Raw genomic sequence first — 19,494 nt, 5'->3', positions numbered from 1 at the left:
CTCTAATTACAACTAGGGCTCACAGCTCCACCATGCAAATTTAACCACTTTTTTTTTTTTTCTGATACCAGACAAAGGTTTGGAATAAATCTTAAATCAGTGAAGTATACTAGTTCAGGCTAAAGCAAAGGAGACAATACTGTTTTCAGTCCACTCACAGAACTCAGGATTCCAGCTCTCAGCTTTGTCATCCTTCAAATGAATCTTCACCCAGGGAACATTGGCTGTGGGGACACCAATTAGATGCAGGAGTGCTGGCAGACATTTTTACTCTTCTCCTGTCATTCCTGGCTCTCACCAGCAAAAACCCTTCTCCAGAATAGGAAAATAAGATATGTTCCTAGCCAGAATGACAAAGGAAATCTGCTCTGGGACTTAGGGAACAGTGGTATTTTTTTTATGTCGAGATAATTTTTGCAGAATTAAAACTTTCATTTAGAACATTTATATTTCCAGGTCCAGAGCTTAAAACACACACACACACTCCACACAAATGTTCAAAGTAAGACTTATGCAGACTTTTTCCCTGGAGTCTGACAGCCTATAACAATAGCTGTGCTGTGGTGGGAATGATCTCATTCATCTCAACAGGGTGTTGACAGACATACACAAAGACCAATTTCAACACACACTTTCACTCCTGGTTACCTTACCAGAAATGTCTAGCTCTGCTCTGCATATCCATCACACTGGGGACAATGAAAACGACAACTGAGTTGGAACAGGAGGAGAGACAATGACCTAGTGAACAAGAAAAGTGCACTGATGCTATGAGCATCTTCCTTCCTTTCTTCAACTTTCCTTTCTTTGATTTGCCAGCGTTCGTCTCTGCCCTCCATCCAACCTCCATGTGGGTCTCCCTGTCCTATGCAGCACAGCAGAAAGCTCAGGAGGAGCTAGGAGAAGATGAACAAAAGTAGCAATGGCCAGAGGATTTCTTATCACACACCCTCCCTTCTCACTCTGCTTTGGGGCAGGAAAAGATTACTTGCCCCCTGAAATCCCTTTGGAAAAGTAGCTTTGTAAGCATGCAACTCAGATTATTTTAAGAATACCTGAGAGCAAATGAAATAGAGGAGGGAAAGGAAATTGGAAGTTACTAGGTGAGAGTTTAAAACTATCCATCCTATCATGCACTATACTCTCTAAGGATAGCATCTTAGCTACCTTCTCAGTGCAGCTCAGAAATAGCATTAGCATCTTACCCCACCTTCTCAACTGTCTCTGGCCCTCAATGTCCAAAACATGCAAAAGAAGGAAAGTCCATTCTCAGCTGCAAAATGGCTGAGGAGAACCCAGTAAACAGTCCATAAGCAATTCTATCAGATCCCAAGCAAGTTCGCAAGAGCCATAGTGACTGGGAACAGCAAAAGTAGCTGAAACTATCTTTTTGTTTTCTCTTTCCTCCAATGAATCTGCCAAAGGCTTTGCACAGGAAAAGATAAAGTCTGTAGGTAAGCAGCGCAGTTTTCATGTCATATTATCCCCAGGTGAATCAAGAAACAAACATTAATGGAAATTAAAATTATACATGTGGAAAACTTTATAGAAAAAGGCTAAGAATAATTTACTCTCTGCTGAAAAAATATACTTTCTATCACACAGAACTGTTAAAAAATATGCAGATAGGATCTCATTCTGTACAATTCCAAGGAGTTTAGAGTAATTTCTATATTGCCCTGCCAGATTCGATTCTGATCTGATCTGTAGCACTTCCTCCTTTTGCACTATTATTTGTCATTTAAACTGCCGGGGGGGGGGGGGGGAATGGGCTGCCTCTCTACTCTAAAGGCCCTGTACCCACCTCAGAAGATCACTTAAAAACTACATCCCAGCTGCTATTTTTGCAAGCAGCTGCCAGTGCAGAAAGAGCCATCTATAGCCACTACTGGTAGCAGAGAATGTGATGGGAAGACAGAGGAAACTCAGCAGAGCTGCATAAAAATGACAGAGGCGTGTTAGGGGAAAGGAAACACAGGATTTCCTGAAAAGGCCACAGATCCCAGCCGATCTGAAACAGTATTTCCTCTTTCTTTCTCCAACCCATGCAGCCATACTACTACTAATTAAATATGTGTAAAGGGAAAGGGAGGTTTCAGGTCTACATTATGAAATGCAACAAAGCAAGCCAAGGTTTTGAAACTGGCAGCCAGTTACTCCAGTGACTGGCACGTTGATTAAAAAAGTGATAGATATAAGGTCAGGATACCATAAGGCAATGTCACTAAAATCTGTGTTAAGAGCCCTCTCACATAGTTTACACTCAGCCTTTGAGTCTAAATTACCTTAACGCAACTCAATAAATCTCATGGGGAAGGTTCTTAAAATATAAATACATTTAAGAAGATCATCTATTAGCACCAAGTGATGGGAAATAATCAGTCTTATTTATATGAATCCTACACAAAAAGCAGTATTTTATTTCCTGCCTACCTTCATTATAAGCAAGTAACAGGACCTGTTACTGTAGTCCAACAAATGGAGAAGAGAAAGTAAAAGAGAAAAAGGAGGAGAATTTTTGGTTAACTTCAAGCTTCATTAACAAATACAAAACAAAATACAGGGACAAAAGTCATCACTTACAAAATGGAAAAGGAAAACAAAATCAATAGAGGAGGAAGTTTTATTTTAAGCTTCAAAGAGAGTATTATAAACAATGGAGAGCTTAGAAAAGTATATGTACAAGAAGTATGTTATCCAACAATGTCTTTTTTAAAAGAAGATTATTTGCACTAAAAAAGACCTTGTGGAATTGGTTTGATAAAGTAATATTTACAGAGGAATATACAGTAGGGGCATGGGAAGCAAAACTTTTATTTAACAGAAATATTACACAAATTGAATACAGACCCTACAGTTTGCAAAGCTTCATTACAGTTGTGCGTCTTGTCATAGTTTGATGAAACAAAATTTTCTTTTTTTTTCTCGCTAGCGGCAGCTCACCAACTGCAAGTTTAGAAATCAACAAAATGAACAAAACCAAACCATCCTGCTAAAGGGCCTGATCATGACATAAATTTTTGCCATATAATTTAGTGAGAGCAGGACTGAGGTCTACCAGAGATTTTTCGCTGCTATTTTTGGCCATATGTGCTACTCTGGGAGTGAGCAGGAGATGGAGAAGGGAGAAGAGGACAAGAGCCTCTGCTCCTGACACATGGAAACCTCTCAGAGAGGTGAGTTCTAGCTTTAGGCGTGCAAGAAACATAATGCTGGATCAGGATCTCTGGCAGCTTCACCTGTGCAGGATGCTTTTTTTTTTTTTTTGTAGACATAGCTTTTTTCACTCAGAAAACTGACATAAGCCACATTAACAAAGACACTTTTTCTAGCTATCCACTGGGTCTATACCAATAGGTACATCTGGCACAGCTGTTATAGGGGGGAGTTCCTCTCAGAGGCAAGTTCAATACCTTTCTTCCAGGACACAAGGCTATCCCGCATCCTTACCAGACTGCATCACATGACAGCGACCAGCCCTGCACTATCTGCTGTGAACAGATCTGGCAGCCAACAAAGTCCTCCAGTGCTTGTATGAAGCAGAACGCCTTATTTTGCTGAGATGGCGGCTACCAGCTTAGAGTAAGGGTTGCGAACTTCCTTCTCTGCTGCCCCACAGGACAATTTAGGATGGTAGCTAAGGAAACTCAATCTCTTCTCCTCCCAAGTTACCCCTGTTGCTTACTGCTGACATGCAGGTGCATCTATATACTTTTCAAAGTCCACTGCTTCTTAAGAGAGGGCCTAGATACACACAGTTTCTACACATGGGATCATCCTTGACTCCAACAGAACGTTCCGTGCCCAGAGCACTTGAACATTTAGACACTTTCTTTACAACCAACTCAGAATCAGCTGTGGAACTACCAAAGCAAAAAATAACAGCAAAATTAACAGTTGTTTTTCCTTTTCCAAACCTCTCTTTCAGCAGAAGTATTTCCCAGAGACACTAAAGTGAAAACCTGTTCTACTATGCAGAAGAGACACATCAATCCTACTGGGAGAAGACAGTCCTTTGAACTGGACACAAAACCTGGTAACAAAAAAATCCAGCCACTGAGCCTGGTCTTTGCTTTTCCAACAGTTTTGTTCAGATTTGTGCCTAACACAGTACAGCAAAGGAAGTTTTAAGCATCTAACAGGAAAATATTATTATGGAGAAAGTAAACCAGAACAATCTTCACTTACCACATCCAATTTGCAAAAAACAAAGATACCCAGCACATGTATGAATGGCTTCCTTAAAGTAAGAGAGAGAGCAGAGTTGATCTTTATTTTCATATTTTAAAAAATGTTTTTTTTCCTTAAATATTCAGTCTTTATTTTACATTAAGTGCTTTTTAAAATCTCATGTCTTCACAAAATTGCATTTAAATTTTGAAGTTAAATGTATTTCAAACAAAAATACCGTGCAACTTCAGCACTTCTTTTCTCTCTTAAATATTGAAATAAATAAAATAGTTATGTCTTTTTTCAGTTTGTTTGTTTTTTCAGTCATTTCTACTGTAGATCAATTCCAGTTTGACCTAGGTTTATACACACGCTTAAAAGAAAGTGAAATCAAGAGTTTAAAAAAAATTCTTCGTATTGCACCAAGCTTAGGGAATCCCCAGATCTTCTCTGAACAGTTGGCTGCCGACTTTCCACAGTCCAGGCTCCTGTGCCAGATGAAACACAAGTCCAGCAGAGTCAGGGCAAGGAGAGGAGAAGTATCAGAGCATCCTGGCTTCTCGCAGCCTTCTTCTGAAATGTCTTGCTTGAAGGATGTTGGAGTCCATGAGGTCAGGTCTAACTGCAGAAGGAAAGGCAATACAAAGTAAAACTAAACAACCACAAACAGACGACAAAAGCAACTGTTCAGAATAAAACAAAAAAATGCAAACCAATCTTCCAACACTGTTTGGATTTTAGTTCTTTTTTTGAAAATATAGCTAAACAAACTCAGTTTCCTCTGACCATGGGGACCATGAAGGAGTACAAAGCAGACAAGTGGGATACGAAGGAGCATATCCAAAAGAAAGGCACCAAGAACTGTCAGATTTTCTTACTGTGAAGAACTTTAAATAGCCTTCATCATTCAGCTTCTTCAGATGTGTCTTTACTAGAGGTTAAGACTTTTGCTTGTGAAATCCTGCTCTGACTACACTGCTATATTACTAATTATTTATACAGAGCCACAAGGGTATGCAGCACTACACAAAAGACATTTTTAGAAGTCTGAACTATACACATAGACTTGGCAGCAATATGATAAATTCTGGAAATAAGTGCAAAACTGCATTTTCCACTGCATTCAATTCATGAATAGACTAAGTTTTACACTGCTAAGCTCCTGAACAGTATCAGACAGCCAATAAAATCATCCATTTATTTCCACAAAATGCAAAACCCACCCATGTCTTCCCCATACCTCTCATATCAGTTCTGGATGGCATGAAGGCCCAAAACCTTAGGAGCTGCCAAGTGACAGAAAGAATAACTCAAAGTTATGAACTAGCTGCATCCCCTTATCAGGGGTATCAGAGCTTATTGGGTATCAGAACTTAATATTGCAACACCTGTTTGTTTCTAAATATTATTATAACTTGTCTTCTGCTGAAATTGGTAACTTAACGCTTATAGAAATACATACAGGGATATGAAAAATAGTTCCAACCCAATTTCAGTGCTCTGTAGTATTTATACAGGTTGGGCTTTTTCAACCCTGGTAAATACCTGGCAAACAGAAAAAATGTTGATAGAGTTTATTGTAATGGCTCAGTCAGCAAAAATTCAGCTTGGCTACATTCCTGTACTGTGAGGGTTTGTCAAAATAACCCAATGCCAGCATGAACACATACATGTGCCTCATACTTTACATATACTCATAGTTACATATAAATAGGAAAAAATCACAGAGAATAAGAAATGGGCGTTTATTGGAAACATCTACATATGTTGCAGCACAATACACATTGGGCAGATTTTGCAGTTCTTATTATAAGACAGCTCCCAGTGGGGTCAATACAATGTTTGCTTGAGGAACTGATTAAGTAAAACTGCTTGCCATTTGAAAGAGGCAAATTGGATGAGGATCCAGGTTTTGAAAACTCCATAGCTTGATGGTATTTGAATCCTAGCTTTTAGGGTCCATCTCAAAACATAATTAAAATAATTAACCAAATAAAGGCAAAGCAGCCAGGAGTAGTGGTATCCCAGCACAGTCTGGACTCAGTGACTCTCTGGACGCACTTCTGATTTGCCCCATGCACCAGCAGGCAGCAAACCGAGTTTCTGTCTTCAATCAAGAGCCTACGCTGAGGACTGTAAAATGGCAAACTGGAGCTCAAAATGAATAACTAACTAATGCAAAAGCTCAAAGGCAAAACAATGCGGGGAGGGGACTGTAATAACGCATTCTATTGAAACAAATGGCCATCTCAGAGCTTGTCTACACCATGCTAGCAAACGTATTAACAGTGAGGTTTTATTCAGTACGAGCAACTAGCTAAGAAAGCCCAGTGCTAATCCTTCTGAAGCCAATGGCAAAGTTCTCCCTGGGTCCTCTTTCAGCAGTCTAGGCTCATCATTTATTACCTTACCACATATGTACAATGTTATTCCAAACACCATTGCATATAAAAGAAATAAATATCCAACCCACAAAACTGGGGGGCACAAAGTAAAACAAAACAGATTTCAGTTCCATCCCTGTTCTCCCACATTCCTCACAGTCTCTCTTTATTTTCTAGATGTTATGTCAGAGTCACATATTTTCTTAAAATTTTCTCAATAAACGTTATCGTACTTAAAATTTTAATCTGTTTTCATGCAAGAGCTGAGGTTCATCCCTGCTAAAATGTCCTCTAATTCAAGTGCCACAAATGGGAATATGCTAAGGATCAGTGCATATCCTATATAGATTTTCTTTCCCCCAATCAATTGCTCAAGCAGCACATCACTTCCTTATTTCTACCTGCCCCCATAGGTGAATCAGAGAGCTTGCAGAGGCTGTCTCAGGAAATCATGTGTCTTTTCTTAAGATCCTTTAGTACGGGAGCAGTAGGAGGTGCCTAAGAAGTTAGCTCATGTGACAGAGAAGTCTGAATTTAGGGCCTGAGATGAAACATTGCTTTATTCACATTTCACATTGGAGTTTTATTTTGGGACATGGTTCATGTGGGAGCATATAAGCTTCAGGGGAGTATCTGGATAGACTTGTGATAACCTTCCTCTAATAAGAAGGACGTCTTTGGAGGAGGACTGGAAGAGCAAGGCTTGTGATTAGTTGAAGGACTGTGCCTTCAAAGATCTTCCTATGAAGCTCAAAACAGCAGGTCTTATTGAACTGCAGAAATCACTGGGGAATACAGAGCATCACAGTTCTTTCTGATTTAAAAGATGAGTGTATTTTTTTAGGTACAACCCAGAATTCACATTGAAAAACTCTCTTTATAACTTCCTAGCTCGGTTTGGGACTTATTTGTCTTTGAACATAAAAGTGGCGCTGTGCAGTTACCTCATTTCTAACCTAGCTATGCTGGTGTCAGGCTCCTCTTTTTTTCCACTGTGCTTATTAAACCTCCTCCTGTATATTTTCTATCTCGTTAATGCCATCAGTTTTCTCTTGTCCATCTGAGAAAGTCTCCTGTAGCTGCCTCTTTGCTTTGCTTTCATTTTTGACTTATCAGCTGACCAACCCTCTTTCCCTGTTTCAGGTCTCCATTCCAGCAGTACCTATCCTGAGAATATTTCATTTCCATATCAACACATTTAATACTCACAGTTAACACTACTTTCCAAGCTAGTTCAAACAAGTACTCTTCTAGCTCCCAGCTCCACATCTTGATTTCTTCCCTGTGATCAATGCCTTCCTGTGGTCAGCACCACCCTACTCAGGCTGCCCTTCTCAACTGGGAGATGTGGGTTTTCCCTTGTGCTGGTTATCTCATGAGACATCTTGAGGGATCCAAGGACTATCCTGCCCTCCTCAATGACAAATTTATTTTATCCTCCTCCCTCTCAGAACTAGATTGAATCAGTGACTGTCCATATCCACATTAATGGTATAAATAAGTGATATGTATTTTTGTATGCCATTGATAATAAAGGTCAGCTGGCAGTTTTTATGCATTATGTGAGTTGCTGTGGCTTCTTTCTGAGGGTACTGTACTACCCAGTTGTCACAAAGACGGCTGGCTAGGTTGCGAAAGGATTAAGACTGTATGCATTGTTATAGTGACTGCATTCCTGATTTAATGAATTATGGGCATCTGATTATTGTTTGTATTCCCAAAGAGCCCAGACTGTGTTAGGCATGGTTCACAAAAGACAATGGTAAGGACTCCACTTAGAAAAAATTGCATTTAGAGTATGTCTATCCTGCAGTTGACGCAGAGACTGGAGTTCGGAAAGACATACCTGAATGGGTTTCAGCTAGCTAGCTCTGGTGGTGCTAGGACTATAGTCACTACCGCAGCACAGAGCTCCAGATCGGCTGCAGCAGCATGCAAGCACCAGGTAAGTAGAGCAGTCAACAAATGCTGAGCTCTGTGCTGCCATCGCTACACCAGGAGCCCTGTGCAGCTGGCTATTTCCAAGCAGCTAAAGAATACACCTCTGAGTTAGACAGTAAAAAGTAGACAAAAGAACTAAAATGAACCAACCTTGGCTCTTCTCAGCCCATTAAAACTGAGCTCTCCTCAACTTCTTGATAATTGAAGTCTCTATATTACTCCTGTGAGCCTCTTCCTGTCAAAACATACTCTGATCCTATTTTAAGGAGCACTGGCTGTGCTTTTGAAATTTTTTAACTCTTTTCTTAACCTACTAATCTGTGTGACGTGATTGCTACATGGATACAAGAAACAGATGCAAGAAATCATGTTTTCTTTCATTATTGTTTGTTTACTGTGCATTTGGCACATTTTTATGTATTGCTCCCTTTCTATTTCTCTTTTGTCCGCATGGACATTTCACACAGTAGCAGGAGAAAGATTTCTTTTTTTGAAGGGAAATAATATAGTGATAACAACATAAATGCAAGTGCAGGGACTGAAGGGCAGGAATAGCATAAGAAACCAATTTGAACTTAATTTTTTTTAATCTATTGCATTTCAGGTTTATGGTATTTCCTTGAGAAATGGCAACAACAGTACTTCTGGACCAGATTCTGCTCTCAATTATATTAACATAAACTCAGAGGAAATCTACTGACTTTATTGATATTACTCTTTGTCTACTGTAAGGTCAATATGAAATAAGTGAGCCAACAATGCCTCATATAAGAGCTGGTTCCATTCATACTTGGTTAGGGAGTGTCTTCCACCTTGACTTCTATTCCTTTTTATTTTAATGTCTGCATTGTAATACATGTGTCTATGTGTCTGTGCACATATATTCTTGGTATGTGTTTACCTGTATACATACACACACACGCATACACACACGCATACACACACAAAATGATATGGATATGCAAGCTAAGTAATTACTCTTTCAGGGATTTTGGAAAAACAGACACTTATGTGCCTGTTTCTTACCCCTGAAAACCATCTGGAATTTGAGCTTTTAGTAAATACAGAAGAGTGGTAAAGTATTATAAATTTATCTCATGTATTATTTCAGAGAAAAAAAGACTGGTTGTGGAAAGTATGAATGTTTTTATAAGCTAAAGTACACTTTTCATTGGCATTGTTGAACCAAAACATCATTGATTTGACATTTGATTGATTATGATACTCCAGCAGGAACAGAATAACAACAGAAAAAGATTATCAACATGGGGAAGGCTTAAAATCGGCCTTCTCCCTCCACATATGCATGGCTCTTGCATGCACTGTTCTATGCTATAAACACGCAGAGGTATTTAGTAACATTTTGTAAAACAGTTTCCTACAATTCCAAAAAACACATGATTAATGTAGTCTAAGTGTCAATAGCATCATTCTGGATTTACATCCATGTACCCAAAAGCAGAATCTGTCCACTGCTTATTCCATGTCTAAAGTCAACAATAAAAAATTAGAGAGAAGCATCACAATTGGATCATTTCTTCTTTTTTTTTTTTAAGGTTTTTAGAAAAAACATTTAAAGAGTTCTCACAAATAGTATTGTGCTATCCCAGGAAAAGAAACAGGAGAAATGGAATCCATTTGGATAGGCTTCACTGATGTAGTAGAACAACATACATCCAAAGTTTTCATTGCTAGGCTGGGATTTCTGTTCTGGGTTCTGGTATCATAAACACACACCTCCAGCTTCAGGATTAGATACTGCCCAAATAAATGACAATTTATCCTATGATTTAAATGGGGTCATGATTTCACCATTTGTATTTTTACTGATGTGTATAATGCCAACATCCTTAAAACCTAATCTTGCCCTCCCTTCAGGGAGATTTTTGCCCGCATTAGGACAGTAAAATGGAACCTGTGCACTGAATTCTTCTATAGCCTTTACTCTCGACTGCACACATTAGGCTAGATCCTGTTCCCCCACAACATCCATTAGCTTCACAAGAGGTTTGAACATGGCACATATTCACAGTACAATTTAATCCCCAGGACTTACTCCTACAACTAATCTCAGGCAATGGTCTGTTGAAAATCCAGGGCACAGAGATTTCACAATGAGTGGAAGACATTTCAGCTGGGACATACCTTTCAAATCCTGCTGCGTGTTTCCTCTTTCCTGGGATAGACGCTGGGAAGGGAGTCACTCTCTTCTCCATTGCCCTTGGAACTTTTAATGAGTATTGCTTTGGTTTATTTCAAGAGAAGCTATTGAAAAGCAAACAAAGTGTCTCACAAGACACTACAGAGAGAAAAATCTGGGCGACACAGAAAAAATGATCTGCATTAAAATTTAAAAATGGAAAGGAAAATATAAGTGAGGTATTTTTCCATATCTTTTCTTCCATGATTCTGCTCCTCCATCTGTTTTGTCTTTGAAGTCTATGGCTCGCCATTCATATTCCATCCCTACACTTGGAAATTGCTCTTCATGAAGTGCAAAATGAAGGAAAAGAAAAAAAGCAGAACAGAGTGAGGAAGAGATGAAGGGTGCAGGGAGGAAGAGATCTACTGGGTGTAAAGGTTTCCAAAGGAGGTATGGAAACGTGTTCCCCAAGGTCATGGTCTTCCATTGAGCTGTTTGTGTTTTCAAGCTGTTAAAGACAAATGTAGCAGGTGTACAAGAGGAGCCAAACTCCATATGCTACTGTAAGTGCAAAATCTCAAAATGCAGAAGCCATCACACCAAGGGTTTCCTTGTCCTCTGACAGAGTTTGCCCACAGTGGTTCTCTAGAAACAGTTCTATTATCAAGTAGACATCCATTACTTTTTGGGTTTTTTTTGTATTTTATTTAAAAAGTATCTTTTTTCTAATAATATATAGAATATATAAATAATAATAATTAAAAAAAAACCTATTTGGGTTTGCTTTCTGCTCTCCAACCCATCTGTTTTTTTCGTGGTTTGCCGATATATATATTAAAAGACAAGAAAATCAACTCTGCTCACTATTTAAAAAAAATATTAAATCCACATTTCAGGTTTCCCAGAAGAAAGAGAAGGGGAGAGGTGGGAGAAAAACAAATTAAAATAAAAAAAAAACAGGAAAATCAAAACATTCTGTCTCTTCAAAGTAGTTGTCAAGAGCTTTAAACACTTGTGCTTTCAGTGTACACCCCACAGGAAAAATAACAAAAACAACAACAAAAAAACAAAAACCCAAGGACCTAAAATTAAAAAAAAAGTAATAATAATCCTAGTAGTAGAAAGGACAGCAAATTGCTCAGAGTTTGTGTGTCTTTTTAGTTATTTTAGCAGCCGCCCTTTTTTTCTGCAGAGGGAGAGCTGCCACCACAGCCACCTCCTCGGCCCGAGAGAGGCTCTTCTGCATCGTCCTCGTCAAAGCCATGAAAGGTCGAGGTGTCGCTTTCTGACGTGGAACCGAACAAGTCCTCCGTAGTGCGTGCTGGCGCTGCTTCGTCCCTCCTGCCTTCTCTTCCCAAATGAGCTGACATGTATGATGAATATATCAGCACATAGGTTAAGCAACACGCATCATCATCATAATTTTTTAATCATCATTATTATTAAACAATTCAGACTATCGAGCTCATAGGTGTGTGCTTGTATGTGCCCGCACACCTCAACAACATAGCTTGGTAGAACTGCAGTAAGAAAAATAAAAAAGGATCAGTTTCTTTTTAAAAGAAAAAAAAATCTACAAACACAGGTGCCCATAGCTATGGCAGCGAAAGGGTTAATGATGTTTTCCTCTCTTCAAAAGACATTAAAATATTTTCTTGTGATTACTTAGATCAATTTTAAAAGATTTTTAGACCGTATAAATAATTAGACTCCGTTAGCTCTAAGCACAATGACTGTCCTTCAGACTGGCATCAACTGTCACAAATTTACTGCTACAGAAATATAACCCATTAGATGTCTTACCAACCTCAAGATTACTTTTTATCCCTGCCCTGCACCTAACCCTAAAGAGGCTCCTCTGAAGACAAAATGAAATACATTTTGAAAACTAAATAAACACTTTTATTCCAATTTCATGGCATCTCCTTCAAAAAAAAAAAAAAAAAAACAACCAAATATATACAGTTCAACTACTAAAACAACTAAGATGAGAAATGACCTGTCTTGGGGAACACTGAGAAGTTCAAAAGTGTTTGTCAATCCAGCTTTTAACACGGAACAGGAAATTCTCCACACAGAACATCAATAGCAACAACAACGACAACAACAACAACAAAAAGAAGACTCTTAAAAAGAAAAGTCAAATACTGAAATCTGTGAAAGTTTATTTTCTCTCTTCAGTCAAATGTGTTAAGTGATTAATAGTACACCGCTTAAATTCCCTCTTCAAGAAAGGTAGAGTAAAAGATATCTCTTGTGCCCCAGCAAAATGGAAGCATCAGTTTGTAGGGGACAGCTATTTTATTATTCAGAAACACTAACATGATATTAAATAATCACTTGTTTGGTTCCCCTCCAGCTACAAGAATCGGCTGTGTAACAAATACACTGCATTGCTTAAGAAACAAACAAAGAATTAAATCCTGTTCACAAAAAGCAAATGGATATAACAAAATAATTGGTAGATGAACCACTTCATAGAGATGTGATTTTACTGACTTTGTGAAGAAACAGTGTAATTTCCATGACCTCTCTCTGAGTGTAATGAAAATGTTCTCCATTATCAAGAAAGAGGAAGATGGCAGCCACCAAAGAGTTTTCATTGTTTTCATTTACAGATTAGTGTGTGTGGTTGCACCTTAATCACTTTCATCACTCATCTGTCACACCATTGCAGACCCTTATGAATGACCCAGGTGGGTCAGAATTTGTACAAGGATAGCATTTAATGGAACTGATTTTACACAATTTAGGTTGCCTGCGGATCTACTTACTCTATCACACTAAGGAATCAAGGGAATTAATGTGTTTGTGTTATGTTCTGATATAATCACTGTAGCAATGTTTAAATGGCAAAATATATGGATCTGTCTCACTGTGCAATATCAGGACGATGCTGAAACGAGTTATATTGAACTATTACAATAAAGGGAAAGGGGAATCATTTTCCAAGATGTCACCACATATCATATGAGCTTCCCCTCTAGTTATTAAGAAGCAAACATATATACACTAAAAGATCAATGCTAGTGACTGCACGGCACTCATAAGGAAGCCCCTGGAGAAAACCAAAGGGGTTGCCATTGGTCCTCTGATGGCCACTCATTATCACTTCAGCGTATCTTCAGAGGTCACGACAACTGTAGAAGGCAATTTGTCAGTGAGAGTGTACTCCTGCTCCCACTGAATTTGGAAAGAGCATTACTATGAATTTCAGTGGGAGTATGAGAAGGCCATTCTTTCAGCACAAGAACACTCCATGTTGCATTTCAGCGATCGCACAACAAACATCCTTCAGTGACTACAGAACAGAAGCAGCAGCAGCAACGTTGATTTTCAAGGTCTCTCTGTTTTTCATATATACTGTTAATGGTCTCATCACCACTACTATCACCACTAACCAGACATATCACCACTGGAAACCTGGACTGAAGCGGGAATATGCAGTTTTTAAAGGTTTCCTTCTACCACCACCACCTCCCACCCAAGCTATAAATAACAGCTCAGCTGGGATAAAATTTCCAAAAAAAAGAGAAAGAAAGATAGAACCATAGAAAACAACAGCCCAGAAATAAAGACAACTCAGGATGAGAAAGACACAATTGCCTACATTTGAAAAGACAGAAGGGAAGAAAACAGAGAAATAAAAACCTCTTTAAACAAAATTAATGATAGTCATCTTGTAAGGGGATAATTCTTGACAGCTACCCCCATTTCTACCCTGTAATTTCCTCCCTCTTTCTTTTTTGGATGAAGAAATGCATGAAATGTGTAATCAATGGAAATGCTTGTCATGCAACTTTCATAAATCTTTTAAGTAATTTATAGTTGTAATTGCAGCATTTGAGGACAGAGCCCATTCTTTAACATTGTCATATGATTTTCTACTTCCATTTAAAGAACAACTAGTACATGTAACAATGTTCACAGCAGCCAATAAATACATTAAATCTTTATTATTTCGTAAGACCCCATTAGCTTAAAAACATGAATTCAACAATGGGTTTTATGACAGGAAGTTTCCCAATCATCCTTTCCCACAAACAAAAACAAGAGGTAAAGCCTTGTTTCCCATTCCCTCCCAGACGTGCTGCCTTTCTTCAAAATCTTCAGAAGGAGCAAAAAATGAATCACACAAATGCTTTTGTATGAGAAAGTTGCAAGAAGTAGTCACCTACCAGAGCGCCCACAGTCTGAGCATGATACAAGTTCCTCAGGCCGGCCACTTTTTTTGTTCATACTGGAGCCTCCGAGGCAGAAGTCACAGTAGTTATTGGGAATGATGACCCCGTCTGGTCCTTTCTGGGCTGCAGTCAGGTTAGAAATCAGTGTTACTTAAAGGGCATTCAGTTTGGACATCTCCCTCTTCTCTTTGATACAATGTTAATTTGCGGAGTTTGCAGGCCACAGTCTTCCCAAAATATTCTCAATTAGAACAAAAAGTGAATTGTGTAAATCACCTTCATTTTAAATATGTATGTTGTACATATTTTAAATTATATTTAATGTTATGTTATACATATTTTTCCTGAAGTAAACTTCACCATTTCCTTTATAATGTCAGCCAGGCTGGTCCCTCACAAGGACCTTCTGGCACAGAATCCCTGTACAATTCAAGGAATTTCTATACAGGAAACATATAAAGAGTCCCTAATGCTGTATTAGACCTAAGCTGTCAGTAAGGCAAGTCTGTTTTTTCAAACAGCAGCTACAACTGTAAACCCACAAAGTACAAACTCAGAAAGGAAAAACACATTCCCCAAAACATAAAAAGTGGAATGATGATGGAAAGGTAGGTACCCTAACTGATTTTTTTAAAACTTTTATTTTTTTGAAGAGATTACATCTCAAAGCAATAGGGTCTCCTTAGTTAAAAAGTTAGTTCAAATGCCCACAAATATTCACAAAGTCATCTGTGGACGATTCAGCCAAGGGTTAAACTACCTGCGGCAGAGTGTATGTGCCCTGGGAGAAGCTGGAAGGGTAGCACAGCAGGTCCAGCCCTGGCAAATACTCAGCACAAGTGCAAAGAATCAGCCCAGGGCCAAAAGCCCAGCTGGCAGAGTTAAAAACTCTTCCCTCAGTGAAGGAAGGAAGGACATTAGGTTCCTAGATTTCCAGTTAGGAATAGCTGAAAAAAAGCAGGCACAGAGTGTTTCTTAAGTAGAAGAGGGTGCTGTTCCCCTAGAAAGGAGAGAAGGGCAGAGGTTTCTTGCATTCCTATTTGTTGAGCAGAAGAGCAAAATTTTTTTTGAAGTGAAACTAAAAGATTAAGAAATTTTGCATCATAGTGGCTTTTCTGTTGGCCAGAAACATTACCAACTATACTGTTCTACTATCAATGTTAAACATATGAGCTCTGTAAATTTATCCCTCTTCTCTCCTACCCTTATTTTTGTCTTTCCAACTTTAGAATTGCACTTGCTGGCTCTCTAGTAGACTTTGTTTCTCCTAAAATCCCAAATGTTTGTGATAAGCTTACCAACAAGCACTGGCAACAAGCTCACTTGAGCCCTATCAGTGCTACAGATACTCCAGGGACTGGCAGTTCCAGGATGTGGTTTCACCCATTTCTCCTCTGCCTCAGAAGGACTGAAATCAGAACTGCCATTTTTTCTCTTCTGCCCTCCAGAGAGGAGAAACTTCTTGTTCCTACGTACTCTAACTAGGAATGGGATGGGGGGGAAGCAGACAGGAGGGGATGGTTGGGTTTTGTTTTTCTTTTTTTAATTTAGAGATTAAAAATCACAGTGGTATACCTGGCCTGAGTCTATCCTATTAATATTTCTACAAACTAGAAAACCACAGAATCACAGAATGGTTGAGGTTGGAAGGGACCTCTGGAGATCATCCAATCCAACCCCCCTGCTCAAGCAGGGTCACCTAGAGCACATTGCACAGGATTGCATCCAGGCGGGTTTTGAATATCTCCAGAGAAGGAGACTCCACAACCTCTCTGGGCAACCTGTTCCAGTGCTCTGTCACCCTCACAGTGAAAAAGTTTTTCCTCATGTTCAGATGGAAGTGTCTGTGTTTCAGTTTGTGCCTGTTGCCTCGCGTCCTGTTGCTGGGCACCACTGAAAAGAGTCTGGCTCCATCCTCTCGACACCCTCCCTTCAGATACTTGTACACGTTGATAAGATCTCCTCTCAGCCTTCTCTTCTCCAGGCTAAACAGGCCAAGCTCTCTCAGTCTTTCCTCATAAGAAAGATGCTCCAGTCCCCTAATCATCTTTGTAGCCCTTCGCTGCACTTGCTCCAGTAGTGCCACATCCCTCTTGTACTGGGGAGCCCAGAACTGGACGCAGTACTCCAGATGGGGCCTCAGCAGGGCTGAGTAGAGGGGGAGAATCACCTCCCTCGACCTGCTGGCAACACTCTTCCTGATGCACCCCAGGATACCATTGGCCTTCTTGGCCACAAGGGCACATTGCTGCCTCATGCTTAACTTGGCGTCCACCAGCACTCCCAGGGCCTTCTCAGCAGAGCTGCTTTCCAGCAGGTCAACCCCCAACCTGTACTGCTGCATGGGGTTATTCCTCCCCAGGTGCAGGGCCCTGCACTTGCCTTTGTTGAACTTCAGGAGGTTCCTCTCCGCCCACCTCTCCAGCCTGTCCATGTCTCTCTGAATGGCAGCACAGCCCTCTGGTGTATCCGCCACTCCTCCCAGTTTTGTATCGTCAGCAAACTTGCTGAGGGTGCACTCTGTCCCTTCATTCAGGTCGTTGATGAATCAGTTGAACAATACTGGACCCAGAATGAAGACCTTCAAACATTACCATCTATATTTAATTATCTTCTTAAGGAATATTTTGTAACTTGTGTATTTTTAACAGATATTTTGAAAAGATTTACTAATGGCCTTAAGAAGAGCTGTGTCCGCATCCAAAGTTCCCCCAAAGAACAATGACATTCTAAAGGGCTTCTGGTACCAGGCCAAGACATAAAGTTAAAAGTAAAATTTCCTCAGAGTTCAGTTTGTTTTTCTGGTTTGGGTTATTTATTTTCTTCCAGTTGTTGATTGGTTGAACTTTTTGGAAACTGGTAGTTGGAAGATTGCAAGTAAGCTGGAATTAAGAAATAATTAAAAACCATAATGGTGCAAATACACCATTCTCTTCCTGCATTATTGTATGTCCCTGACATATTTACTAAACATTAATCTTTATTCTGAAAGGGTCCTGGTATAGCAGATCCTCACTTCTCCCAGAAATGGACAGAAGCTTCTACTGTTGGGTTAGCATTTTGCTTGTTAGCGGAGAGGTATTTAATATGTGCATACAAAATAGGCAAAAAAGAACAGGAGCCAGCTGGAAGCCCAGCATACCAACTCATTTTAAGAGCTTTAACAAAATGTTCATAAATTTGCTAGCTGTGCATTTATTTTCATCTAAAAAGCAGATCTCACTAGGATTTATTTTCCCCCCTCCACCCCCACTTCTGAAAAAGTTAAGTAATTACCTCTTTATATTGTGCTGCTTCTACAGACAGGTCATGTGCAATGCAAACTCAGCGAGCTCTGTGTTCAGTGATTTTTTGTTGTTGTTGTTGTTGTTCTTTATTACATTACTTCACCTTTCATCTGAGTTTCTCAAAGTGTGTTACAGGTACTAAGGTCCTAATACTAACCCTCAATGAAGTCAAAAGTCTCTTTTGCCATTGACTCTAACCAAGGTGTTGCTGGATCCTAATTAAGTTTCATGGTGAGGAGGCATCGTTGCATTTTACAGCTGGAAAGACTTGGAGGTAGAGTGATTAAATGGCTTACTCAAGAAAGCACAAGAATTCTGTGCTGAGGCCACAAATACAAACAAGATTTCAAGGTGCCTGCCACTGGGCTAAGTAAAGAGCCTTACTGCTACCACTGCTCAGAATGGTAAAATTGATGTAATTCTCTGTGAATACTGACTTACATTTTGCAAAGCAACTTATGAGTCTAAGACCCACTGAAAGTTGTCCTGGAAATGGGACAGAGAATCTTGTGAAAATATGTATGCTAAGCAATTTGTCTACACTGTGTGGGACAAGTAGAGTGTGATGAAACTGAAAAGATTCTCCTAGACTATTGTCAAGGGAATAGAGTTATCCTTGACCACCTCCTTTTTTTTCCCTTTTTCTTCCAATTTAATTTTTAATGTGAGCGCATATATGCTCACCTATTTATTTATTTATACGTCAGCCATAACTATGGACCTGACTCAGCAGACTGACAGAGATGTCAGATCTGAAAAGCTGTACATAGACGAGAAGTTCCTGAAGCTGCATCAACGACGTGTTAAATGATGTATCTTTATAGCCAAATAAGCCAGTACAAGCAATGTTATTCTTTTCAACGCTTTTTTGTACTAACAGGTGGCAAAAACTAGAATCAAACTTGACTTAAGCTTGGTTTCTTGATCAGTACTGTACAATGAATTAAGCCCCAGGCTAGATCACAGAAGGTTTGAGGAATAAAGAGATTTTTGGATGATAGCGACCGGTTCCTATTTCCAAAGGAATTGTGTGTGTGTGTGTGTGTGCTTGGAGGGTTTTAGTTCTATTTTACTGTAGCTCACAAACGATGAGGGAATTAAAAAAACAAAGCAAAGATAGTAAGATATTCATGAGATGGGTATCATGCGCCAAAAGCCAAATCCTATTCCCACCCTTTAATCAATGAAAATACTCATAAAAGTAAGTATAAGAATGAACATAGAAGCAAAAGCAATTAAGTTACTAGGGGCTAATGTGTCACTGCTTTACATCTGAGACATAGTAATGGACTATGTATACACTTTTTGCAGAAGTTAATCACAAAGTAGAAGCTGCTAGCTTAAGCCACATGACAGCTCAGCTAATGAGAAGTAACTCACCAAGG

At 39.4% G+C, this 19,494-nt stretch overlaps 1 protein-coding gene across 1 annotated transcript in view; it reads right to left on the bottom strand.

Annotated features, from left to right (window-relative positions):
* Positions 1-19,494, bottom strand: part of DPF3 (double PHD fingers 3) — a 172,867-nt gene that overhangs the window by 16,391 nt on the left and 136,982 nt on the right. Inside the window, exon 11 of the mRNA XM_067295673.1 lies at positions 14,817-14,945. Within this exon, the coding sequence (XP_067151774.1) occupies positions 14,817-14,945 (129 nt within the window). The remainder of the gene's footprint in view (positions 1-14,816; positions 14,946-19,494) is intronic.

Source organism: Apteryx mantelli, chromosome 4 (assembly GCF_036417845.1).
Source record: "Apteryx mantelli isolate bAptMan1 chromosome 4, bAptMan1.hap1, whole genome shotgun sequence".
In the NCBI taxonomy this organism is placed as follows: Eukaryota; Metazoa; Chordata; class Aves; order Apterygiformes; family Apterygidae; genus Apteryx; species Apteryx mantelli.
Note: the sequence above shows the minus strand (reverse complement) of the source record. Positions and strands in the feature narration are given on the sequence as shown.